Here is a 26,807-nt window from a genome sequence, read left to right as displayed (position 1 = left end):
TCACTTCAGCCTGGTGGTTTCCATCTTGTGTCTTTCTCACATATGCACACTCACATGCGGTTATATTCTACTGCCAATAAGAGCTCAGCAGTGACGGCCACAGTGTGGTGGGACAGAGCGTGTGCGATGCATATAATAGATAAAGTACGTTTTTACAAGACTCTGCCTATTGTCAGTAGCAGCTGTCACATGAGATGATACTCAAATGTCAAGAGTTATAAAGACTAATTGGAGCTGTATGAGATGTGACAATGTTCTTTGTTACTTTGGTGGCAGTGATGGTGAGAATGGGGGGAGGGGTGTGTTGTAAGTGTAATCACCAAAATCTATCTGATGCCTATATATAGATATAAAAAAACTGATAACCATTTGAGGTTAAATTTATTTACATTTATTGAGTTGACTTAAATGCATTTACAAATTGGTTCATGGGTGAATTTTACTTAAGAAATACAGAAAAATTAATGATATAAGTATAATAACCACAAAAATATAATATATATTTACCATTACCATTGGTTACAGAAATTAAAATCATATAAATAAGAATGCATATCAACTTCATTTGAACAAGTGAAAACAAAACAAGTATTTTTATGCCATCCAAAAATATGTAAATACCTTAAAACATTAAAAGGTACATTTAGAAAATTAAATGACTATATAGTATGAAGTGCACAAGTATCTAAATAGTCAAAGTAACAAGTAGCTGTCAAGGAATGTAAATAGTAGTATTCATTTCAACTCCTCTCTGGTTTGTTACCCTTCGCACATTCTTACCACAGCTTGAGAGTGCTATAACCATGCAGAAAATCCCCCCGAGGACCGTTAAAATTTATTATAAAACGGTTAGTTCCTATCCTTGATTTTGATGGTCGACAGCTGTGTTTTCTTCACGATAAAACAAGGCTATGACCGCTATGAACGGTTCTGTGTATCACTACACAACACCCTTAGCAACCACTCTTAACCACGTAAACTGTTCTCAATTTTATATTGTTCATTGAAGCTTACTGTATTATGTAGAAGAGTATTGAGAGAAAGAGATCGATTGAACGAGTTTATTACCTGCATTCAGATTTAGCATTTTCCTTCAGGTCAGTCCCATGTTCATAATAAAAAATCAGTTTAAATGTCCGATGAATTATCTTGTCCTTTTAACAGTTAAGGGGTTTTCCCATGACTGACAGCGCTAGTCAAAGCATTTGTCAGTTGCGTCTTGTTCCGTGTTCACAACAATTCAGTCTTTTCAATGTAAAAGTCTTCGCTAATGACTGACACACTCATAAAGACTCATCTTTGCCGCCATCTAATGGCGTGTAAATGTAACTTCTGTTGCTGTTCACAGTCTAGGGACTTTTTTCCGGCAGAAGGAAGACTTTTAGAAAAAGTTTACTTCATGAAAGTTGCATTGATACATATTTCTGGCTTTAATATTTGTATTGTGTGGTAACCGTTTAATAAAAGCAACAAGGTACTCAAGGCTAGTGCTGTAATCATGAATAAGTCATGGCTGAAGGGTGTTGTCAGGCATGATGTGAAGCGAAGCCTCTTGTACCTTATTGCTTACTTATAAGTCTCGTTTTGATACCAAGTATGAAATTCATTAGCTTCACACTGATTTCATTAAGAATGTGCACTAAGAAAGTGCTTTCAGTTTACAAAGAACGAGTCAAAGCATGTCATTAGCAAACAGGTAATATGCTAATGAAGACAACATTAATTTTTAAAAGGCAGCACACAGTCTTATACATAAGTTATGCCTTCTTAAAACTTGATGGAGTCTTATCTCAGTTGTGATTTGACAACTGACTGATACATAACAGTGACCAGTACCGTCCCAAATAACTTTTACTTTAACATGCCCAAATAACATGCTTGGTGATACATGAGGCTGTTTGAAGTTCCTGACCTTTAATTGACCATACATGACCAGGAAGTGTGGGCTGAATCACCTAAACTGATGAAAAATATTCAATTGTTTGCTCAGAACTCAGACTTCGCACTCATAGAGCTCTCATGTGTACCTTTCAGGTCCCCGCTTGTAGCGCCGGACCCCCCTGATTTGTCTCTGCAGAAAAGCCTGCGAACACTTCCCCTGAACTTCTCAGCTGCGAACAGGTAGACCAGTGGATCCAAAGCCCCATTCAGGCAGGTTAAAGAGGAAGTAAGACGGTTAGCCAGGGCTAGCCCTCTTTTGATTTGGCAGGATAGGTCTGGGTGTCCGTAACCCAAGATGAAGGTTGCACGGCTTAAGTGATAGGGCAAAAAGCACACTATGTAGATGAGCATGACCAGACCGATCGTGCGTAGAGCTCGGAGTTTCAGCACCGGCTCTAGCCTCGAACCTTTTCGCAGACTATGCACAATTAGCAGGTAGCAAGAAAGAGTGGCAATGAAAGGCGGCATGAAGGCTACAGCGAGGGAGACGAGAGCACGTCGTGAGGCCTTTTCTCTGTACAGCTGCAAGCATACGGTAGAGCCATTGACTTCTGCTGTCTGCTTGGTGACCAGTAGGGGCGCCATAGACACTATCACCAAGGCCCAAAGCGCAAAACTGGCGATGTGAGCGTAACGAGGGTGTCTGATCTTGAGGGAACGTACGGCGTGTACCACAGCAAGGTATCTGTCGCCTGCAACACAGGCCAGGAAGTACAAACTGGCATACATGTTGACATAAAAGAAGAAGCCTGCGAGACGGCAGGGGATTTCGCCAAAAGGCCAATGCCCCCCGGTTAAATGATAAGTGGCCCTGAGTGGTAAAACGAAGATGTAAAACAGGTCAGCCACAGCGAGATGGAGCAGGAAGACATTGGCTGGAGAAGAGTTGCCTCTCTGGCGGGCGAAGATCCACAGGGCAAGGCTATTGCCGTTCAGCGCAAGAAGGAAAACTATGATGTAGTATAATCCAAAGATCATATTCTCCACTGTATTGTCCACAGGCGGACAGCTCTCCATGGATCGATTGGGCAGCAAGGTGGGAAGTTCTGTAATGGGGAACTCCATCTTTGTAACTGTAAAAACAGGAAAAGAAAAATTTATTTCACTTTTAATTCATTTGTATAAAATAACATAACTTTTTTATGTAACTGAACAAATTTCAGACATTTGATGAACAGAAATGTAATAATGAGTACCTGAACAATATCCGTCTAAATCAATCAATCTATCTATCTATCTATCTATCTATCTATCTATCTATCTATCTATCTATCTATCTATCTATCTATCTATCTATCTATCTATCTATCTATCTATCTATCTATCTATCTATCTATCTATCTATCTATCTATCTAACTTTAAGTTCTTGCTATGAGATGTTACTTCACTATTCCACGAATGCACAGATATCTTTGTCCAGTTATTTTAAATTGTAATAATTCATAATTTTACTTTTTTTTTTCTTTCTTTTGTTCTTTTTTTTTACTGCATTTTTAATCAAATAAATGCAGCCTTGGTGAGGCTGCTTTCAAAAGCATTTTGAACAGTAGTTCAAAAAATATTATTAGAATGATTTCTGAAGGATCATGTGACACTTAAAGGGACAGATCACCCAAAAATGAAAATTGTGTCATTTACTCCCCCTCAAGTTATTCCAAACCTGTATACATTTCTTTGTTCTGCTGAACACAAAGGAAGATATTTGTAAGAACGTTTGTAACCAAGCAGATCTCGCCCCCTGTTGACTACCATAGTAAGAAAAAAAAAAAAAAATACCATGGTAGTCAATGGGGGGCGAGATCTGCTTGGTACAACTTGAGGGTAAGTAAATGATTTTCATTTTTGGGTTAACTATCCCTTTAAGTCTGGAGTAACAATGATGAAAATTCAGCTTTGAATTTTCATTACATTTTAATATTTTAAAATGTTTACTGCATATTTGATCAATTCTTTCAAAATCATTTTGAACGGTAGGTCAATATAAAATATAAAATTAAATAAAACTTATCTATATAATTAAATAAAACTCATCTTTTCTCTCTTGCATTTTGTATGTAATATGTAGGTATTTCTGTATATGCATGTGTATATATGTATGTGTATATGTTTATACATGTGTGTGTGTGTATATTGTATGTAAGTTGTATGTGTATATATGTATGTATATATGTGTATTGAACGGTTTCTTGCATATTTTATGTACTCTACTCCTCTCATTGCTGTACAGCACTTTGGTCGGCCCTGGCTGTTTTAAAATGTGCTTTAGAAATAAACCAAACTTGAACTTGAACTTAAATAAATAATGTCTTCTGCTCTAGTGGAGCATTTCAAATCTGAATTTCATATTTATACGCCAATTGACCCTTCACCAGGAGTTTGATTGACAGGCGATCTAACCAATCATAACACCGAATCTGCCATTTTGTCCGACAAAGCAGTCAAGGGAGTTATGCTGAATCCCAAATGGCACACACTTTCAGTCTTGTGGACAATGGCTGCCACGTGCACGTGTCCGTTAAGTCCATGAGACCATGAGTGTCCCATTCATCATCTTAGGTTTCAGAAGAGTTCTCGCGAGCGCCCCTGATGTGCACGTCAGCTGAGCCCGCAAGTTTGTGAGCTACGCAGAGGACTTTACCCGGCAAATGTGCGGACTCAGAGGAAGACTGTGAGGGTTTAGGGTGCCATTAGGGATTCAGCCATGGTAGATTAACGTCGGTGGACTTGAACTTGAAAAATAGTGTGTACTAGGGCTGGGCGATGTATCGAATGCTTTTGTCACGCGCATTTCTTCAGTAAAGCCGGTTCCCTGATTACCGCTAAATCGCCATCACCTGCTTTCAAATGAAGCGGCATTCAATAGACAGAGCCGTAGTTCACTGATAAGACACGCAATATCGCGTTCAATATCGATATGTATCGCCGTCGATATTGAACGCTATATTGCGTGTCTTATCAGTGAACTACGGCTCTACTGAAGAAATGCGCGTGACAAAAGCATTCGATACATCGCCCAGCCCTAGTGTGTACTTATGATTTCTACAAGAAACATCAAAAACTGACAGATCAACGAAAATGCACTTTGGCGCACACTTCCATCTCACATCTAACTCAACATATGGCACATTTTAGCTTTTCATTTTTGCTATAAGAAATCTAAATGTATTAAAAACTGAGAAAAGAGCAGTTTAAATCTGCCTTTGGGAATATGTGTTCAAACTCCCCTGTCTTTAAAATATGTTTACGAAAATGGAGCAAAGGACACACCAGTGATACACCAAGTAATACTTTTTAGTACGGCTGCAGTAAATATTTATCCTCCAATTATTTTGAGTAGTGAGGGAGGGAGTGTTACAGCTGTCTGGCTGTTTGGCAGCAATTCAGCTACTTGGATATTTGTGTGTCTTGGAGTCAGGAGCAGATGTCCCTGCAGGGCAGTTGCACCTCCGCACACGCGGCATGAAGGTGCTAGTGCATCCGGTGGCCACACCTTTGTCATGAGACCCCAGAGTCACTCCCAGCTATCTGCTTTCAGTCTGACCCAGCTGTCCTCATGGCATTCTTGTTTGTCAAATCACTGGCGGGTACATAGGGCAGCTTGCTTCACATTCAATGAGCAATTTCAAACAGTTGCTCTATTAATAATCAGGCCAAATGAAGCATCTGCATGGATGTGATGAAGACCTTTTTAAGAAAGGTTCAACGTATAGGTTACTACATGAGCTATAACTGGCAATATGGATTTTTTTTTTAATCTTGTTGAGTATGAATATTGCATATGGTTGATTTTTCAATACATTTAAAGAGGGTGAATGACATTATGCTTGTTTTTTGTCAGGATCTATTTAAAAATGCATTTCATACGATGACTTACAATGACTTAAAGGGTTAGTTAAAATTAAAATTCTATAATTAATTACTCACCGCGAGAACAAACCTCTTCTGGAAGCTCAAACACGCGAGAATGAACCTCATTGGTTACACAGCACGTTTGAGCTTCCAGAAGAAGTTTGCTTTCGCGCATCATTCAGGTTCGGTTGAGCTTTTTATGTTCACTGAACAATGTTTATGTGAGTAATAGCCTAAATTAAGGCTACGCCAACATTAATCCGGAGACATTTGAAAACGCTGCCCATCCACACAAGCGTTTTCAAGCGTTTTTCAAAAGTTGCTCATCCACACTGAAACGCTTAAATCCCCTTACTGCGCATGTGTAAAACATACTAAAAGCTCACGAGATGATGGAAAAAGGGCAGATATAATAAAGTTTACATGCTATTCTTCTGACACAATCATTTTATCAGCATATGATCACATAATTCACTGTTGTGTCCAGGTTACACCCAAACTCGCAAGGTTTAAAGCGCAGCTGTCATCATGTTTTGCAGTGCATGTTAGTAAATTCTGTCATTTTTGCGGGAATGTAATACGGAGTTCTATAAAGGAGCACTGTTACAGTAAATAGCAGCCACAAAAATGCAGGCTCGGTTTATAGATATCCATACAATATATGTCACATGACTAAACATGCATCATTGTTTTCAAATACCTCCATTTTCAACATCCACACTTGACAAAAATGCTGTCTAAGTGTGGACATGGCCTAAATCTGTTCATCATAAAAAGCGATCATGTCTCTTCAGAAAATTTGGACTAAACCACTCAATTCATATGGATTAGTTTTGCGATCTCTTTATGAACTTTTTGAAGCATCACATTGGTAGTTATGTAGCAGTCTGGAGGGACAGAAAGATCTCAGATTTCATCAAAAAGATTTGCATTCTGAAGATGAACGAAAGTTTTAAGGGTTTGGAACGACATGATCGATCATTTTTGGGTGAACTAACACTTTAATACACATGTTCAATGATGTTTTTAATTTCTGAATTAAAATTAATTGGGGTGCATAAGGTCACAATTGTCTTAATATCACAATTAAGAAAATAAGCCTTATTAGGACATCCTTGAGAAAAATTCTGAGAACAATATTTGAACAAATCTGCTGTACTGCTAAAAAAAAAAAAAAAAAAATCTGAAAAACTATTGTCTTCCAAATAAAAATTTGAAAAAACAAAAAGAGAAAATGATTATAACGATAAATTGTTCTTTATCAGTATTAAAGATAATATTTAAAATATAGAGTGGACCTATTTAATTTATAAATACCGGAAATATTTTACTGAAAGGAAAACAATTTTATATTATACTTGAGTTCCACACCCTGTGGAACTCTTAAATTGATCTTTTTTCCATTTCAATGATGTACAAAAAAAAAAATCAGCTCCCAAAACATTTCACAATAACCTCTCACTTGAGTTAATAATAATAGGGAGACACTTTATCAATATTTTCAGATCAGTACAGACAAACACGAAGTGGGTGTGTATAGTACAAAGGATTGTCTCAAGATCTTGCTATAGGAAAGTGCATTTGTAACTGAGGGGGAGGAGAATCCTCAAGTCCCAGAACATGCCAAACCCTCAAATAATTTAAACAGATAAAAGTACTACAGTACTACAAAACAAAAAGTTGTCCTAAACTAGAGCTTAGAGACAAAAAGGCGTGATTGCGATTGAGAAATCCAGATGTTAATAGATGGCTCTGGTAGTTTTCTGGTGTGTGGTTTAAAACTATACTGTGTGGTCCAGGAAAAACACATTTATAAAATATGAGAATTTCTAATGAAAAAATGTAGTCCAGCAGCACCAGCCAAGTGTTCCGTGGTTGTCTTGGAAAACATGCTCCAAAACCGAAAGCCCTGCAGAACAAGGCACCTCCACAGGCTGCCAACAATACAAAATCACTTTTGTGTTAAAGAAATAAGTGGGGGTCAGGCTGGGGTTGCAATGTGACACTAATACTCCTATACTACATCCACAAAAGAAGCAGAAGTAATCACAGGCATGAGGCGCACTGCAGATTAACTAAAGCTAAACTGCAACTCAGTGTGGACCAACATGCTTACAGAAACTCAAGGTGAAACACAGCTATAGTAAACCCTTCTTTTTTTTTTTTTTTTTTTTACAATATTACGTGATTACAGTATTACACAACCACATGAAATATGAGCACATGAAAGCAAATGCAGTACATTTCATATTACATTTTTTTATCTGATCCTCTGAAGTGATTTTGACTGTTTTTAATGACCTTTTAGGGACTTTATACCCTCTAACCAAAATAAACTTACCTTAGAATAAATAAAATTGCCTTGATTAAGTCTACTATGAATCTATCTACTTCTCTCTCTCTCAAAAAAAAAAAAAAAGTTCCTGGCATACATTTAAACTAGGAAAACCGTAATTCTATAAAAATATAAAATACATTAACAAAAATAAATAAATCATTTAAATGGCATGCACTTAGACTGGAAAAGCACAATATAATAATTCTATAAAAATAGTAATAAAAACCATTTAAAAAAAAAGTGCATCAAATAAATAGTTTAAATGGCTTGCACTTCAACTAGGAAAACATTATAGTCATTCTATAAAAAAAAACTGAACTAAGCAGCAGACACTGAGAGAAAGTATGAAGTTTATAAAAGAATTAGGTCTATGAGAGACTCACCAGAGTGTTGATCCCTCAACAGCCCGTGCAGTAGTGAAGGAGTCGAGTAGAGCAAAGGAGAGGGAGTTCTGCTGCCTGGACGTTCTTACAGCTGGTTGAAAAGCCAAAGCAAACCAGCAGCTTCTGTTCGGAGGCTGTGGAGTTTAATAGAGTTGAGACTCTACTCTCTTAGTCTGAGCTGTATTTGAGATACGACTGTGGCTCCTTTTTGTGTAGCCAACAAATTTGATCACAAAAACGCAGTTCGCGATGGGAAGGCTCTAATGTGACCCTTGACCTAAGCCTTTCTTTGCAATGCTATTTTCTTCTGAGGGCCACTTGTGTGCTCCACAATAACCCGAGTCAGAAGAAGCGGCACATTTCGACAGGGGGAGAATAATGGCATGCCTCGGTCCCAATGTGGAGCCGGTGGGGTACCATGGGAACGGGGACTTGCGTGCCTTTAGGTTAGAAACCCCCCTGATTCCCCCGCCTTCAACCATATCAATAAACAGAAGATGAACTGAGCATTTAATGGGACAGTTTATGAATAAAGACAAGAGGTTATCCATTGCGGACTGTTGAAAGCCAGACAGACGAGGCCCCTTGGAACTCAGAGAATGAGGGAGAAGAAATTTGAGCAGAAAACACAAGGGCAAGAGGGACAGAGAATAACAGACTGGGCTCCTTGTTCTTTGGGTCCCTGCTGTGGACTGTTGGGGCATCATACACTGGGGCAGCAGAGAGCAGAAATAAGACCATGTGATCCTCAGACAGATGTGGAGCCCCAAGCAAACAGCGAGAGCTATAATCTGTCTTTCATTCTGGGAGATCACAGCTGTGTAGGACACACATCATCTCTTTTTCTTCTGTTTGGGCCAGTCTTCAACGATATGCTAATATAGTTCACTTTACTGAATGCGTCCACTATTTAGTTTACCAGAATAGGCTAAATAATATAGTGCCAAGTCTTAATTGGGACGTCTCCAAGTCTCATTATATGCTGCCCTTCGAGACTTTGTTGCCCTGGGGCAAAACACAGTGTAGCATGACTGTTAACTAGAGAAGAACTCGTCTTCTGTCAGATTCAAGAGCTGAAACAGTTTGTTTTTAAACATGACAAAACAACACAAGCAACAGGCTGATGTAATTCTATTTTTGAATCAACACCCAGAAGACATCTGTGCCTCTATGGTGGGTAATAAAAATGTACAATAGTGGGAGTTATGCCTCATAGTCATTTATTTTGACAATTTTACTTAAAAAAAAAAAAACTTGAAATACATCAAAAACATAGTATGATTAAAAAGACCATAATGATTTATTTATATCATTAAATATTAGTAAACCGAAATTACAGTCTTCTTCACATATTCTGACATCATATTAAGAAAAACTAGGCACATCACACATTTTGCAAGATATAGCATATCACATTGAAAAATAAAATCAGATAAATATTCAGTTTGATAAATGAATGAACAGAGTATTCCTCATTGGCTATGTTTTTCAAAAATGTGATTGTGTGCCCTTAAAGAAAGGTAGAGTAAACTCATTGCTGTTCTGTTATCTTCAGTCATAGTGTTGATTTCGTCTTTGTCCTCTCCTCTCATTAAGATACATGTTGACGTAGGAAGTCAGCAGGTCATCCATTTTATAGCCCTAATGAACACAGAATTCAGTTATTTTGAGATCTGAAAAATTAATAAAATGGCAGACAATTGGCCCTATTTTAACAAGGGCATGGTCTAAAGTGCACGGCGCAAGTGCACTTAGCGTGTGTCCGAATCCACTTTTGCTAGTTTAACGACTGAAAAAAACAGTTAGGCGCATGGTCTGAAACTCATTCTCTTAATGATTAATAGGTGTGTTTTGGGCGTAACATGAAATACACCAATCAGAGTTTCATCTCCCATTCCCTTTAAAAGCCATTTGCGCTCACGCCATGGCGGATTCGCTATTTACATGCCGGAATTTGCAAGCGGAAAACTGAACGCTTCTCTAGCGAGGAAACGGATCTGCTCGTGCGCAAGGTTAAAGCGCGCAAGCAGACCATCTAAGAGACAAGCCGGATTCCACCAAAGCATTTTTATCTTTATGCACACAATAATAGTCTTTTGCACTGTAATCCTTTTATTTTTAATATTTGGCATGTTTGCGTGCTGCTGCGTGTCCCTGTGTGTGTAATAAGCAGAGCGAACGCGCATCATGAAACCGCATATTACTAACGCGCTCTTTAAATAACAAAACAAATATTGTGCCATTGACTTTAGACCAGGTTTCAGTTGGTCAATGGTGCAGTCTATTTCATTTGCTTTAGAATAGCAACGCGCCAACCAGTGGCGGCTGGTGCAAAAAAAATTTTGGGGGGGCGCAAAAAAAAAAAAATTTAGAAATGCAGGAATTAATAGGCTAATTGTTGATTAACCATTTAACAAGTGATATAATAATGTATCATTACTGCTTATCTAAAACAGGGAAAATTCAGTATTTAAAGCATGCCATAGGGCTGGGATCTAAAAAAAAAAAAAAATCTGTATTTAATTAAAAAAACTGTTATTTCACATCCTGCCCAATATTGTCCTTGAAACAATGTTCATATTGAAGGCTATAAAAAAAACATGAATGTATGTTATATTATGCCATATTATGTGCAAAAAAGGGGTCAAATCACATTAGGCCTAGGCTATATTCTAAAATTTTAAATGTTTTTTAAAGCAGAAGTTAAATACACTAAACTAAAAATGAAAATAAATAAAAACAAAATAACAAACTAATTATTAGGCTATTTTGATTACCCTACAACAGTCACTTTACACAGCTACTGCTATCATACAAATACACTTAGTTGTAGGTTCGAAATTCTACATATGGCATAATTATTATGTTCGCCAAAAAAACAAAAAAAAAACAAAATTTTCAACAACAAATATTTTTAACAAAATGTATTTTACTCAGATTGAACTCCGTATGTTTGGCGCGCATGCACGCGGCAGAGCTCGTTCATGGAAGTTTGTGCTTGCTGAAGGCTTGTCCACGCCTGACTGCAAAATGGAAATATTTTCTCAACTTTCTAATATTTACAGATGGAGAATAAGTCTGTGAAATGTAATGCACTGAGGAAATTATTGGATGTCACTTCAGCTTAAAAAAAATATTAATAGAGATATCGTTTCCACCAATCGCTGCACAAGTTAAGGTTACGTATGATGACGAAAGCACGAGTGCGAGCCCTCCCGGAACCCATAGAGATTGCATTGCAGTGCCTGCAGTTCGAAAAAAAAGTTCTTTGAATGGAAGTCTATGGGAGCAGTCGGGGCAAATCTCCGCCAGACTGAAATGCCCAAAAAGAGGCGGTACTCCACAGAGCGTGACTCGACGCTGATTGGACTACATCCAGAGGCAGAACAAACAGCCTAGCAGTGACAGCTAGCGTAACTGTGGTTGAATGTGATTGAAAAAATCCGTCCCTTTCTCACTTTTGGTGGTGCGTCGCCCAATTGCCCTAATGAAGAAACCGCCCCTGGCGCCAACAATGCACCTGAACTAGGGCTGCAACGATTAATCGCGATTAATCGTTTGCAAAATAAAAGTCTGTGTTTACGTAATATATATGTGTGTGTTCTGTGTATAATAATTATTTATATATAAATACACACACATTCATGTATATATTTAAGAAAAATGTTATATTTATATATAAAATATTTATGTTTATATGTAATATAAAATATATATAAATATATATATTTATAATACATGCATATATTTCTAAACTTTATACCTGTATGTGTGTGTATTTATATATACATAATTATTATACACAGAACACATACATATATATTACGTAAACACAGACTTTTATTTTGCAAACGATTAATCGCGATTAATCGTTGCAGCCCTAACCTGAACACATCTCATTTTCAGACCAGCACGCCCATGGGACACAAATGGACGCAAATGCATTAGCTATTTTAAACAACGTTGCACAGGACGTGAAAATGGTAACTGCGTTGGGCTGAAACTAGCAAAAAACACTTTTGTCGTGCCTGGCCCCGCATTGTGCCAGGTGTATAATAAGGCCCAATTTCATCGGCTGGAGTAAGCAACATCTTTGTCACTTACCAGGGAAGTTTCACACAGGATTTTGTTCCCTTTCACAAGGTTTCCTACAGTCATGTGGAAGTATGTGCTTCCACTGCACCAGTTTGCAATCTTGTTGTATGGATGCACAGCCAGAATGTCCTTAAACACAAGTAGAATTCAATTAGTCCAACAAAAATCAAAGCTGGAGACCGTATTATTTCCTTTCAAGCTTACAGTGATGTAGATTTTTACCACTCATCTGAGTTCTCACACATTTTTTCTTTAGAAGAAAATGCTTGTTTAAAAGAGTTATCAGTTGAAGATACCTTTGTTTTGGGGTGAATGATAGAGACGCCCTGTTTACTGATGGCAATCCTCACGATGTCAGGGAAATTAGGCTCTGATGTTTGCTGTAATATGAAGCATCGTCTTATATACAGTTTTTAAAAGCAATATTAGCAAAATTATTATTGTGATGCAGACTCAAATTGCTTACTTTCACATCAAAAAAGGCACAGCCAAATGTAGGCCATTTATAGACTAACTTCAAAAAGCCAACCATTGCCTGTTCCACAGTCGTGCCCGCTTGCTTATTGTACTCAGCAAAAATGTGCTGTTGAGGAATGTTTGTGAACAAGAAACATAATATTACATATCCGTCAGATTCATTCTTAAATATCAATGCTTAGGAGAGCAGTGTACTGGAACTGACCTTCTTCCATTCATCAGCAGACATGGCTTTAAGCTGGTCATTAGGCACCAGGTCTTTCAGCATCCTAGGAATCATGGGAACCTGCGTTTTATCATTGTCTACTTTCACCCTGAACAGGAGAGCACCGAGCGCCACCATTTCTTCTTTGGTACAACGATGATAACCTCTCAAGTATTTCGGCAACTCCTAAATAGTGTGAAAAGGAAAAAAAATACAAAACCGATCAAAAGTTTGGGGTCGGTAAGATTTTTTCATGTCTTTGAAAGTCTCTTATGCTCACCAAGGCTGCATTTATTTGATCAAAAATACAATTTAAATAGTAATATTGTGAAATATTAATACAATATTAACATTTTCTATTTTAAAAATGTATAGATAGACCGGATTTTTAGCATCATTACTCCAGTTTTCTGTGTCACATGATCCTTCAGAAATCACTGAATATGCTAATTTGGTGCTCAAGAAACATTTCTTATTATAATCATATAATGTTGAAAACAGTTGTACTGCTTAATTTATTTGTGCAAACAATGACATATTTTCAGAATTGTTTAATGAATAGAGTTCAAAAGAACAGCATTTATTTGAAACTGAAATCTTTTGTAAAATTATAAATGTATTTATGGTTTCTTTTTATCAATTTAATGCGTCCTTGCTGAATAAAGGTATTAAAAAATGTTACTGAGCCAAAAACTTTTGAATGTTAGTGTACCTTATAAAGTTACCAATATAAAGTTCTTTCAACAGAGTTACATGGGAATTTTTCCATACATTATTAAGATGGCACAGACTGCCAGTACCTGTGGGTAATGGAAGATGAGATCTGCCTCCACATCTTTCCCAGGGCTAATGTTGAACCATAGTTTTCTCATAAAGAAAACAGTGTAAGCCACATTCACTGGACCACCCGCTGTTTAAAACATTGTCCGCAAAGACATTAGTTTTGAATTTGACTTTGTAACTATAGTGACTGACTGGTGAATAACTTAATCCATGATCTAGAGAAAACACCTAATAAAGGTTCCACCTAAATTGAAACTCACCCTGATTTACTCTCTTAGCTCTCTTGGACCAATCAGTAATCTGTCTCAGGCTGTCAAAGAAGTAGTCGGTTTCATTCAGACTTAGAACCTGACAGAAAGAGATTGACAGATTAATTTACAGACAAAAGCACGTGTGCAATGAATTAGTAAAGGAACACGGGATCGTTGGCAGGGTCGTGAGCATCGTAGACAGAGGGGGGCATGTGTCACCCAATAATCAGATCGAGATTTAACAATATGTGTTTTAATAACCATATTCTGAATATGAGGTTACAGCCATGGCTGTTAGTAATAAGTCATGGTAGCGTAGGTACAAACCTTATCAGGAGTTTTCACGAAGATGCTAAAGCCATCAGCTGAGGACAACATGAGTTTCGCAGTAATGGTCTGGACCAGGTCTTTTATCTTGGTGTTGGTTGCCACCTCAAAAACCTGTGCAGAAGGGCAAAAAAAGTTTCATGGACACTGGATTGATTTAATGAATAAGATGCATGACTTGTATTGGTAGCAAATTCACTGTAGATTTCATGTTTATGCAACTGCTATTATTTTCACTACTTTGAACATTACAAGAATTATTGTGGTGCAAACTACTATTTTGAGAGAGTCTTAGGCCAGTTGACAGAACAGTCACTTGCTATTTTAGGCCAGTGCTGCATTGCCACTGCAAAACTTACATTTATTTATCTTGTATATCTACTTTCAAACTTAAACATTGAGTTTTGGTGATGCAGTCCACATGGTTGTCCCCAAAATAATGTTATCTGGCTGGTTTACATACACAATGCTTTGTTGAAAATGTCCTGAAAGCATCGGTCAGAATGTGTTGAAAACGACAAACCAATCAGGAATGTTTTGCATTGTATGCCATTGTTTTACAGCAAAAGAGCATTAAAGGATTAGTTCACTTCAGAATTCAAATTTTCTAATAATTTACTCACCCCCATGTCATCCAAGATGTTCATGTCTTTCTTTCTTGAGTCGAAAAGAAATTAAGGTTTTTGAAGAAAACATTCCAGGATTTTTCTCCATATAGTGGACTTCACTGGGGTATACGGAAGAGGATTAGGGCCAAGCAATAATAAAAAAATAAAACCATCTTGAGATTAAAGTTGTTAAATTTCGAGAAAAAACTCGTTAATTTTCAAGAAAAAAGTCATAATAAAATGTAGAGAATAAAGTCATTAAATTACGAGAAAAAAGTTGTTAGATTATGAGAACAAATTCGTTAAATTATGAGAAAAAGTTGTTAAATTTCGAGAAAAAAAGTTGAGATAAAATGTTGAGAATAAAGTCATTAAATTACAAGGAAAAGTTGTTAAATTATGAGAACAAATTCGTAGTTTATTCTCAACATTTTATCTCGACTTTTTTTCTCGAAATTTAACGTCATTTTTCTCATAATTTAACAAATTTGTTCTCGTAATTTAACGACTTTTTTCTCGTAATTTAATGACTTTATTCTCAACATTTTATCTCGACTTTTTTCTTGAAATTTAACAAGTTTTTTCTCATAATTTAATGAGTTTATTCTCAACATTTTATCTCGACCTTTTTCTCGAAATTTAAAGATTTTTTTCTCAAAATTTAACAACTTTAATCTCGAGATGGTTTGATTTTTTTATTATTGCTTGGCCCTAATCCTCTTCCGTAGGGGTACAATGGGTATCTAGCTATACGATCTGTCATTTTCAAAAAAAAACTGTATTTTCGCCCTTCACGTCACGCATGACCTTTCCAACGTGATTACATAATGCGTGTGCACCGCAGAGCAGTGCAAAATGAGCATTTGTGGTTAAAAAGTATATATATATATATATATATATATATATATATATATATATATATATATATATATATATATATATATATATATATTTTTTTTTTTTTTTTAATGTCTGATTGATTTGCTAGATAAGACCCTTATTCCTCATCTGTGTACAGTATAAGGAAATTTGAATTCTGAAGTGAACTAATCCATTAATTAATTTTTTGTAGTTACATTACAGCTTCAATTTCTACCTTGTTCCAATATTTTTATAATTAATAATACACATTTTTAATAATAATTTCACAAAAATTGTGTAAATAAAATATATTGTTAAATACAAATATAATATAATTTAATTTAATAGGAAATATATATATACATATTGTGTTACCTCTTGAGTGTCATTGGGGAAATGAATTTTGTGGAAGATCTTGGTGCTGTTCTGCTGAATTGCTTCAACCTCTACCTGGTGAGGTGGAAGTTTTCTGGGCTCCATTCTAGCACAAAAACAATGACAAATGTTGTCTTACATAAAGTAAACATATGGCTGTTATATTATCACACCAAATCAACAATGCAATTCTCCTCATCTGTGACCCAGCTTGTGGACTTATTTCAACTACAGGGTTACAGTAGTGTCCCAAAAGTCTTTGAACAGCTGCCATGGCAGATGAAGCCGCTGTAAATTCTGTACTATCCCATCACTTTCCTGGCATTGGCTCCTGTCTGGCAAAGGCTAGCATGCTAATAAAAGGAGAGGTGTTTCTGTGCTAATATGCATACAGTGTGTGATATTAAAACTGAATTACAAGGATCCAACACCAATAATCATCAATATCATATGTCAATGATCCATTTTGAACATGGAAATATGTCAAGCTTGTTTTCAACATGCTAAACTACCAGCATCTGCTATAGGTTGTTTATCTGTGCCTGCTTTACAGTAAATCAGTGCAGTAACATAACACACATGCTGTATAAGATGAGCTCCAAAAGGTTATGGCTTCCAGGTAAGTCAGCCAAAGTTCAAAGAGTAAAAACAATACAAGCATTATGCTCATAAGCTTTTATACAGAGATTAACAGTGACTTAAACATTAGCTTTTAGTGATTCTATAACTGAACTCGCATGATATGAAACTTAGGAAAGTACAACCAATTCATTTTAACTTTAAAGTCTGTTTATTCATTGTATTTCCTCTTGTACCCACAATGCAATATGATCTCATTTGTAATGATAAAAGTTTGGGTTAAAATTAAATGTGGTTAAGCATATGTCCTCGAATGCTGGCCATACCTCCGAGCCGCTTGCAGTCTCTGGAGGCAGTCTGTGGCCAATGTCTCTCGTTTGCGTGTCTCGATGAAACGCTGGGCATGTTTCAGCAGAGAGTTACTGGGAGGGAAGAGACCACAGCACAGCCACAGCAGCTGCCAGCCCTGCTCCACACTGTACCTGATTCACAAACAGCACTCGGAAATATTAACTTACAATTATAATTTACCATTTGTTTATTAGAAATTCATATAATCATAAAAATAGCATCTGAAATGGCATATATACATATAAATATGGCATATATACATATAAACGGCACATTTAATGTCTAGAAATGGTTTAAAGTCAGCATAAAACGGAAGTTGCGACAGTCTATCTCAAACTGCCAAAGTCGCGTGATTTCAGTAAACGAGGCTTTGTCACATCATAAGTGTTTCGAATTTTCAATGGTTCACATGACTTTGGCAGTGCTCCGAACCACTGATTTGAAACAAAAGATTCGTAAAGCTTCTAAGCTGCATGAAGCAGTGTTTTAGAAATCACCCATCACTAGGTCGTTATATTTAAAGTCGTTATTTTGTTTTTTTGGTGCACAAAAAGTATTCTCATCGCTTCATAACATTAAGGTTGAACCACTGTAGTCACATGAACTGTTTTAAATATGTCTTTAGTAGCTTTCTGGGCATTTGAAAGTCTAAATTAACTTGATGCAGGCCTCATGAACCATCAGATTTCATCAAAACTATCTTAATTTTTTTTTCCAAAGATTAACGAAGGTCTTAGGGGTGTGGAACGACATGAGGGTGAGTAATTAATGACATAATTTTCATTTTTGGGTGAACTAACCCTTTAATTTCATAGTGATACAGCACTTTAGCACCTGAAACTGTGTAAATTATGATTGTTTGGTCCTGTGCTGGAAAGGAAATTGAACTTTAACTGTATTCCAGTAATCTAAAGCTTCTAGACTTAATGCCATCTGAATCTAATATACTGCCAATAGTTAACCATATCCAGAAAAGATTGATAGGTATGAAAAACAAAACAACATACAAAACAACACTACTGTAATCTATACTTCAAACCTAATTCTTAAATAATAAATGATAAAATTAAAAAAAGAAGAAGCTTATTATTCACTGAAGGGTAGAAGTTAAAGGTTGCATAGTTTCCCTCACCGTTATAAAGGGCAAGTTGACTTTGGTTCAACTAAAATCCCAAAAGGAAAACTGTACAGAACTATTGTGAAACTGTGTCTCTGTCACATCTTTGTACAAATTTCAAAAGAGTTTGATTTTTTTTTTAAGGAATTAATATTTCAATACTTTTATTTAGCAAGTATGCATTAAAAGGATCAAAAGTAACAGCAAAGACTGCTGTTCTTTTTAACTTTCTATTCATCAGTGATTTCCTAAAAAAAAATATGCATACAGTTTCTATCAAAATACTAAGCAGCACAACTGTTTTCAACTAATAATAATAAAAAGTAGAAATAATAATAATAAGAAATGCTTATTTGGTGGTCAAGAAACATATTAGAATGATTTCTGAAGGATCATGTGACTGAGACTGGAATAATGGCTGCTGAAAATTCAGCTTTGCCATCACAGGTGAAGGGATGGATTCTGGAATCCACTATATATCAATATATATCTTTTAAGTAATTAATCAACATGTATTTTGTGTTAAATTATTTGAATGACTTCTTAAACGTATGGTAAAGCATTTATTTTCCTTTTCAAACACTAGAAAATAATTTTGGATATTGTCTGTAGCTCTCACTGAGAAAAAAGTACATGTTATCAGTATGTTTTGGGAAAGTTTCCTGCTCAGAGCAAAACTTAGATCAACTTCAACCTTGAAGAAGCTGTGAATCATGTGTATGTGCGCTAAGTGTTCTGTGCAGGTCCTTTATACTGGTGGACAACTGGCACTTTGCTTGAGACCAGCAGACGCCATGTCATGACCCCAAAAGGACATCCAGTACCTAAATCCAGGGTCCCCTCATCAGCATCGTGACGAAGGGAGATATGCTTCTTACAATCTGTCCACATGTGGAAAATTTCGAATATTGTCTATTTTTCTTAGCCAATCGGAATCATTCAACCTGAAGTAATGACGAAGTTAGTTGACTCCGTTAGAGTACAATTGTTATGGAAATGTGAATGTACGCAGAACGGCCTACGAACTCCTTGTGAGACTTGAAGCTGGCTTCTGCTGATGAAACTGCAAACTATTCTTCATTCAATTTTTCTTCAATTTATAAATTTTTTTGATACTTTGACTCTGGGTCTTTATTCAACATATCTTGTCTCAAGGGTCCTAAACTGTTTATCCCCAACACAGGAATAAATTACATTTTACAATATATTAAATAGAAAAGTTATTTTAAATTGCAAAAATATAAAAAAAATATTACTGTTTTTGCTGTATTTCTGATTACAATAATCCAGCCTTGGTGAGCATATGAGAGTTAAAAAAACTTTTAAAAAAACTTAAATAAATAAATAAAAAAAAAAATATATATATATATATATATATATATATATATATATACAATCCCAAAACTTTTGAATGATAGTGTACAGGCTTTCATTAGGCAAAATACAGTACAGTATTGAATTCTGTTTGAGCATGTAATGCTATTTACCGGTTATTATTGCTGGTCATTTGTTTGATGATCTGGCAGTAGATCTCATCTCTGAGTTCCTCATTTCCTGTAGCTGGGCCAAAGATCTGGTCCGTGAGTTCCAGAGGGCTCTGAATCTGTCTGGTAGGGTAGTCACCCATATATTTCAGAATAGGTGCAGACTACAAGTCAAGGAATCAGCACTTTCTTAAGCTTGTATCCCACCTGGATAACCAGGTTAGCTGGTAAATCTTACTCATGGACCAGTACCTATACAATTCTACATCAAATTACAACAGTTGCCAAGTCATTTGGATGTGTATCAGGTATATGGTAATGTGTTAACTACTACTGTGGAAATAAGCCGTGTTCATAATAATAACAACTTAAATTTGTGTGGCAAAGGATATCAGTGAAGGCCTGGCAGGCTTGTGGGCTTAAATCTGGATTGCCCACCAGTCTCTTCAGCAGGGGCTGTCTGATGGGTTCTCTGGAGTTTGCCCACAGCCTCTCAGGTGCTGCATTCTTAGAGATCACCTGTCTGTTCACATCCTTGGTGGGCTGCCTGTGACAATGACAGAAACAACATGGTGTTTGCTTCTGAAACACTTCAGAATGTAATGTCACAATATGTTCAAACAGTGATGCAAGTACCTGAAGTATTCAAGGGAGAACTCTTTGAGAGTTGAAGGAGCCACTCTTTCAGTGATGGTTCCTTTTGAAGTGTTGTCTATGATGGTCTTTCTCTGATCTGGGGACAAGCTGATCAGGCTCTATAAAAAAGAATACAAGGAGCTTTTAGCAATCAAAGCCAACACAATCATATTCCATAATTCAGACCTTCACAGATCTAAAGTACTTTTCAACTCAACAGGAAAGCATGAAAAATATATTGAAGCTCTAACCAGGACTTCATTGGTCGGTTTCGTAAGAGTTGGAAGAATCAAGACAGCATCAGCAGGGACTGCACCGATTTCTCCAGTCCGCTCATTCTTACCCTTCAACCAGCCACGAGCAGCAGAAAACTCGTCATCCTGAATGAGGAAGATGAGCTCTGCCCTCTTAAAGCTGAGAAATGTTCGATCATCTTGAAAAAAATCCAAACCATTTTTCATTAGACAACAACAAAGTCGAATAACTACGGAAGAGGATTAGGGCCAAGCAATAATAAATAATAAAACCATCTTGAGATTAAAGTTGTTAAATTTCGAGAAAAAACTCATAAAATTTCAAGAAAAAAGTAGAGATAAAATGTTGAGAATAAAGTCATTAAATTACGAGAAAAAACTCGTTACATTTCGAGAAAAAGGTTGAGATAAAATGTTGAGAATAAAGTAATTAAATTACGAGAAAAAGGCGTTAAATTACGAGAACAAAGTTAAATTATGAGAAAAATGTCATTAAATTTCGAGAAAAAAATTTGAGATAAAATGTTGAGAATAAAGTAATTAAATTAACGAATTTATTCTCGTAATTTAACAAATTTGTTCTCATAATTTAACGACTTTTTTCTCGTAATTTAATGACTTTATTCTCAACATTTTATCTCGACTTTTTTCTCGAAATTTAACAAAATTTTTCTCATAATTTAACAAATTTGTTCTCGTAATTTAACGACTTTTTTCTCGTAATTTAATGACTTTATTCTCAACATTTTATCTCGACTTTTTTCTCAAAATTTAACAAGTTTATTCCCGTAATTTAACGACTTTTTTCTCGTAATTTAATGGCTTTATTCTCAACATTTTATCTCGACTTTTTTCTCGAAATTTAACAACTTTAATCTCGAGATGGTTTTATTTTTTATTATTGCTTGGCCCTAATCCTCTTCCGTAAATAACAGATGGTGATTTAAAACACAAAAAATATTTAGTGAAATGTATGCAGCTTATTGTCTCTTCTGACCTTGTCTGTTAACCTCCTGTAGGGCCACAGCAAATTGTGAACGTTGTAAGAGGCCTGCCAGAAACATGGCTACCAGATCAGAGATCTCGGAGGCCACAATTGCATTCAGTGTGAAGTCTCCTTTTAGAGTCAGCAAACACACACACTTCCTTTCTCTGGAGGGGGACGAGGCAGGAGGAATTCAGGGAATTTACAAAGGAAGGGATCACTCATTTTAATTACAATATTTTAATATTGTAAATGGCAACATTATACAAGTCCATCAAACATCAGCTGGTGTCCAGCTCACCTAATAGTGTTAACCCCAGTGAGCTCTGGGTAAGACAGCACAAGAAGAGTCTTTTCTCTTTCATCTAGGAATGTTATTCCCATTGAATTTATGGCAAGGATGAACTTGTTCTTTGATAGAGGAGGACCTGAGTATTGAAATAACACACATCTAATCTCATTCATCAAATTATATAAAAGCTATTCTTGTGCATTAGTTGTTGAAATGCATTTGCAATGTACACTACCATTCAAAAGTTTGAGGTTTCAATGCTGCATATACATTATGAAATACTACCACATTTTAAAAGGATTTTTCTATTTGAAAATATTATAAAATATAATGTATTGTTGTGATGGCAAAGCTGAATTTTCAGCAGCCATTTCTCCAGTCTTCAGTGTCACATGATCCTTCAGAAATCATTCTAATATGCTGATTTGATGATAATTATCAATGTTGAAAACAGTTGTGCTGCTTAATATTTTTGTGGAAAATTATACATTTTTTCAAGATTTGATTAGTTAAAAAGAACAGTATTTATTTGAAACAAATCTTTTGTAACATTATAAATGTCACTTTCGATAGCTAAATAAAGTATAGCGATAGATGCTATTTAAGTGAAAATAGTAATATTTTCTTTGCACAAAGTGTAAATAATTGTTAGATGTTATTTATACTTAGTGCAAATAGTGGCAGATACTATTTGTGTACTGTAGCATATTATAAAACAGTATGCAACAATAACATATTAAGTGCATATGATAATATTTATTAAAATCATTAATGGATGTTTCCTTATTAGCACATTACTTGTACTTGACATTACCTCCCCTACCTGTTAAACACTTTATTCCACTATTAAATACCTGTTAGGCACATTTTTCAAATATTTTCTTCATTTTTATTTAAAATAAAAGCTACTCCGAGCTGTTATGCGATGTGAAAAGGCAGAAGAATGAGTTTGATAAAAAGCGGATTCGAACTTGGGTCAGTGGCGTCAAAACCTAACGCCACCCACTCTCCACGCCACTAATGGTGGGCGGAGTTAGTTTAAATATCCTCTGCCAACAAGGCAGGCTATTTGCACTTGGTGTAAATAGACACTCTGATTCATTAAAAAAAAAATCTTACTGACCCCAAACTTTTGAAAACTAGTGTATGTAATATTGATCTTGGTATCCAATCCATACCAGATAACTTGGCAACTTCATAAAACTTGGAAAAGAACATGGGCCACTTTTGACGAGCATAGTCAACCACCTCTGCTTTCACTTTATCAGACTTGGTCCGAGAGTTTATGAATGGGCCCTAGTAGAAAGAGACAAATGCTTGTGATATACTAGAGGAAAGACGGATATACTCTATTTATTATTTTAACATAAAAATAAAAAAATCTTTACTTGTGCATGTGCTGTGTTGACCATCTGGATCCACTTGTCTTCTGACTTGGCCTCCAGTAGTTTGGAGTTAATGCACTCCTTAACCACAGTCCTAGTATTCTCCATACTGGTGTCTGATCCATACTGCACAAAGAAGTGCTTTGCGGCAAGTGCAACATAGTCTTCCACCTGACAGAAACACAAAGGCGAAACACAAAGGCGAAACACCATGGAATGAATGACATACCATGGTCACCTCATGGGGGCCACCATGTTGAGATCATATGATCAGCAAAAAACTACTCATTGTATCCCAGTAACATGCTTTATCTGACACTTTCAAAGAATTTAAAAGCCACTTGATATTTAGTAATATTATCAATTTGACTGCACTAACACTATTGGATGGATTGAGCTGGACTTACTTGAGATGAATAACGATACTATTATCTTCTGTAGAGCTTAGTTGAACTGAGTTTGCTTCATAACTAATGAGCTTTGCAACATCTGCACTGTTATTGAACTAAACTAAATCAACACTGAACTAAAACGAGCTGAATAATGACACTACAATCTTTTCAGAGCTGCTTTACAGCTGAAATTGTATTGGTTTCATAACTGAAGAACTTTGCAACATTAATACTGTTTATTACTGTGAAGCTGACTTGAAATCATCTGTACTGTATGTAAGTTCTATATAAATAAATGTGACTTGCTCCCACTGGATAAAGTAATCACGGATGACAGTGAATACAACAATTCTACAATTCTACAATTGAAAAATACAATAGCATTTGCTTGATGCTGGTCCACACCACTAGGTGTCAGTAAATTGGCTTAGACACCTGCCATTTTATTTAGCACAACATAATAAAATCACAAAATGTATCTTTACAAATTGTGAAGAAATTGCCATATATATATATATATATACTTATTGTAGTTATATACTTATAGTAGTAATTACAATAACTAGGTAATAACTAGGTACAAATCCTGAACCTACCCCTAAACCTAATCTTAACCTATGTAGTAACCTTATATTATTCAGTGCGTACACTGTAATTGAAAGTGCACGTACTGTAAAATAAAGCGCAACCCCAAAAAAATTGATCTTGAGCGTACCTTCTCACACTGGTACTCTCCATATTTCAGGCCTCTGATGACCTGTCTGTAGATAAGGTCTGTGCTGACATTATCCTGGCTGCAGTCATGCCAAGGTGTGAAAATTTCTTTACGGAAGTAGAGACGCCAGGGGGCGTGTTGCTCCTGCCCACCCTTCCTCTTCACTTCCTGTTCACACTGAGAGATAGCATCCATCACATGCTCACGGCCACCACCTAAAGACCACACCTAGAAATAGAGAGTACCAAACCATGTCTTAAATTCGAACCATACTGGGTAACCATGAACAAAATCTGACTTTAACTCTCAATTCAGACTGGGGGCTTCATACCTTGTCATATAAAGCCACATATATTGAGAAGCCAAATGTGTCCTGAAGTTTGACCTTCTTTGAGAGCATTTGGCAGACCTCTTTAGATGTGGATGCAGAATCTACAGGCATACTGATAGTTCTGCCATCCATCAAAGTCACTGAGATGGCCATGGGTTTCTTGGACTTGGTGGCCTGTGAGTGAACAGAGAGGGCATGAATTATAGTTTCAAATCTATAATAGTAATGGCCAATTGTTTGTGTGAACGAGGCATAAGTGTCTTCACCTGGAGCTCCAGCCAGCTGGGGGGCTCTCCACGCACTCCATTGGCAACAGTACGCCTCAGTCGCTCAGCGCAGTAAGGTGCGTATCCCACAGGACCAAAGCGAAGAAAACTTTGCAGGTACTATAAGGAGGAGAACAGATGAGACAACTTAAACGCAATCGAATACTCATTTTAAATGTATTACCCCATGAAGAAAGAGTGACATGATTTATAAAAGAGTTTATTAAGGAAGAATATTCTTCATTCACCTTAATAAAGCTCTCAGTAGGAGGAAAGATGCCCAAACAAATGGACAAGAGGATCCAGCCACGGAAGAAGCTACCACGATTTGAGTTCTCCTGGAGCTGCTTACAGATCTGGCAGTAGATTTCATCCCTAACAATGAGAAATGCTAAGGATTTAGAAGCAGAAACATTTGACCACTAAGCAATAGATTACTTATGGTTTCGAATAATTAACAACCTGAGGTCACGTCTGACAATGGCATATCCAACAATGATATGCAACTTTTCAAGAGATGTCATTGGCCGGTCCAGGGTGAGTCCGTCTCCGTTCATTTCATCTTCTTCGCTAATAGTTTGCACAGTGGGTTGTTTGGCAACTTCAGAACCATCTTCTGCCTTAAAATGAAAAGTTAGTGAGTTAAGACTATAAATTCAAAGTATGTCACATTTTACTTTTAGATGAATGTAAGAATGGTTTGTGCAGGGATTGGGGATTGGTTACATGACAAATACAGTAGGTCACAGGCAGTTACAGTTTAATATTTTCAAGGTAAAAAGTATATACGCGTGTCGCACCACATGACATTTTACAACCTGAACTAACCTTGTCTTGTCATAAACAGGTTAAATTATCTGATACTTTAACTAATGACATTAACAAAAAGTTTAAATTAATATATATATATATATATATATATATATATATATATATATATATATATATATATATATATATATATATATATATATATATATATTTGTTGTCCTATCTATTTAATTATTCAAAACAAGAGATGGGACAAAAATGTGTGCAACATCGTTGACCAATCTGCAAAATTTTGTGTCTCACCTCTTCTGCTATAACAGATGGTTTTCTACTGGTTCTTCTGTTTGGTGGCAGCCCCTCAGGAGTTGTGGAGGTCTTTCTGTTTCGGGACATTATGTCAGTGAAAGTTGAGGTCTTTCTGTTTTTAGGACCCTGCCCTGGTATGGCAGATTGTTTGCGGCCTGGAACGGCAGATTGTTTGCGGCCTGGAACACCCTCGTCTTGAACAGATTTTCTGTTCCGGGACAGTATGTCTGTAAAAGTCGAAGATTTTCTGTTGCGGGAAGCCTCTTCTGGACCTGTAGTGACCTGAGTGTTTCTTGTATTTCTCATTCTCTGAAAAAAAATGAGACATGAACACTTTCAAAACATCCCTTGCATTTTTAAACAAAAGACTGCTGATTGCTTTTCTTACATTGAGAAAAGGGAAATATGTTGACAGGTGTCCAGAATCCTTAAGTCTTTTTGTTATTGAG

General features: G+C 36.3%; 2 protein-coding genes across 2 annotated transcripts in view; both read right to left on the bottom strand.

The window, feature by feature from the left end:
- Positions 1-406: 406 nt before the first annotated feature.
- gpr17 (G protein-coupled receptor 17) lies at positions 407-8,771 on the bottom strand. The gene is made up of 2 exons (XM_067373908.1): positions 8,513-8,771; positions 407-3,014 (listed from the first exon to the last, which is right to left on the bottom strand). The coding sequence occupies exon 2, from the start codon at positions 3,004-3,006 to the stop codon at positions 1,987-1,989; it is 1,020 nt and encodes a 339-aa protein (XP_067230009.1). The 5' UTR covers positions 3,007-3,014; positions 8,513-8,771; the 3' UTR covers positions 407-1,986.
- Positions 8,772-9,692: 921 nt separating this feature from the next.
- The window catches only part of LOC137011633 (unconventional myosin-VIIa), a 31,956-nt gene continuing 14,841 nt past the window's right edge, over positions 9,693-26,807 (bottom strand). Inside the window, exons 25-48 of the mRNA XM_067374653.1 lie at positions 26,356-26,667; positions 25,744-25,901; positions 25,530-25,656; positions 25,282-25,401; positions 25,016-25,189; positions 24,685-24,912; positions 23,581-23,748; positions 23,371-23,488; positions 22,202-22,328; positions 21,913-22,067; positions 20,913-21,094; positions 20,662-20,780; positions 20,418-20,572; positions 20,029-20,182; positions 17,400-17,555; positions 16,495-16,600; positions 14,651-14,764; positions 14,333-14,420; positions 14,090-14,199; positions 13,290-13,475; positions 13,074-13,190; positions 12,904-12,987; positions 12,617-12,736; positions 9,693-10,153 (exon numbers count right to left, since the gene is read on the bottom strand). Coding sequence (XP_067230754.1) covers positions 10,064-10,153; positions 12,617-12,736; positions 12,904-12,987; positions 13,074-13,190; positions 13,290-13,475; positions 14,090-14,199; positions 14,333-14,420; positions 14,651-14,764; positions 16,495-16,600; positions 17,400-17,555; positions 20,029-20,182; positions 20,418-20,572; positions 20,662-20,780; positions 20,913-21,094; positions 21,913-22,067; positions 22,202-22,328; positions 23,371-23,488; positions 23,581-23,748; positions 24,685-24,912; positions 25,016-25,189; positions 25,282-25,401; positions 25,530-25,656; positions 25,744-25,901; positions 26,356-26,667 — 3,468 coding nt within the window. The 3' untranslated portion in view covers positions 9,693-10,063. The remainder of the gene's footprint in view (positions 10,154-12,616; positions 12,737-12,903; positions 12,988-13,073; positions 13,191-13,289; positions 13,476-14,089; positions 14,200-14,332; positions 14,421-14,650; positions 14,765-16,494; positions 16,601-17,399; positions 17,556-20,028; positions 20,183-20,417; positions 20,573-20,661; positions 20,781-20,912; positions 21,095-21,912; positions 22,068-22,201; positions 22,329-23,370; positions 23,489-23,580; positions 23,749-24,684; positions 24,913-25,015; positions 25,190-25,281; positions 25,402-25,529; positions 25,657-25,743; positions 25,902-26,355; positions 26,668-26,807) is intronic.

Source organism: Chanodichthys erythropterus, chromosome 21 (assembly GCF_024489055.1).
Source record: "Chanodichthys erythropterus isolate Z2021 chromosome 21, ASM2448905v1, whole genome shotgun sequence".
NCBI lineage: Eukaryota > Metazoa > Chordata > Actinopteri > Cypriniformes > Xenocyprididae > Chanodichthys > Chanodichthys erythropterus.
This window is presented reverse-complemented; position numbering and strand designations above follow the sequence as displayed.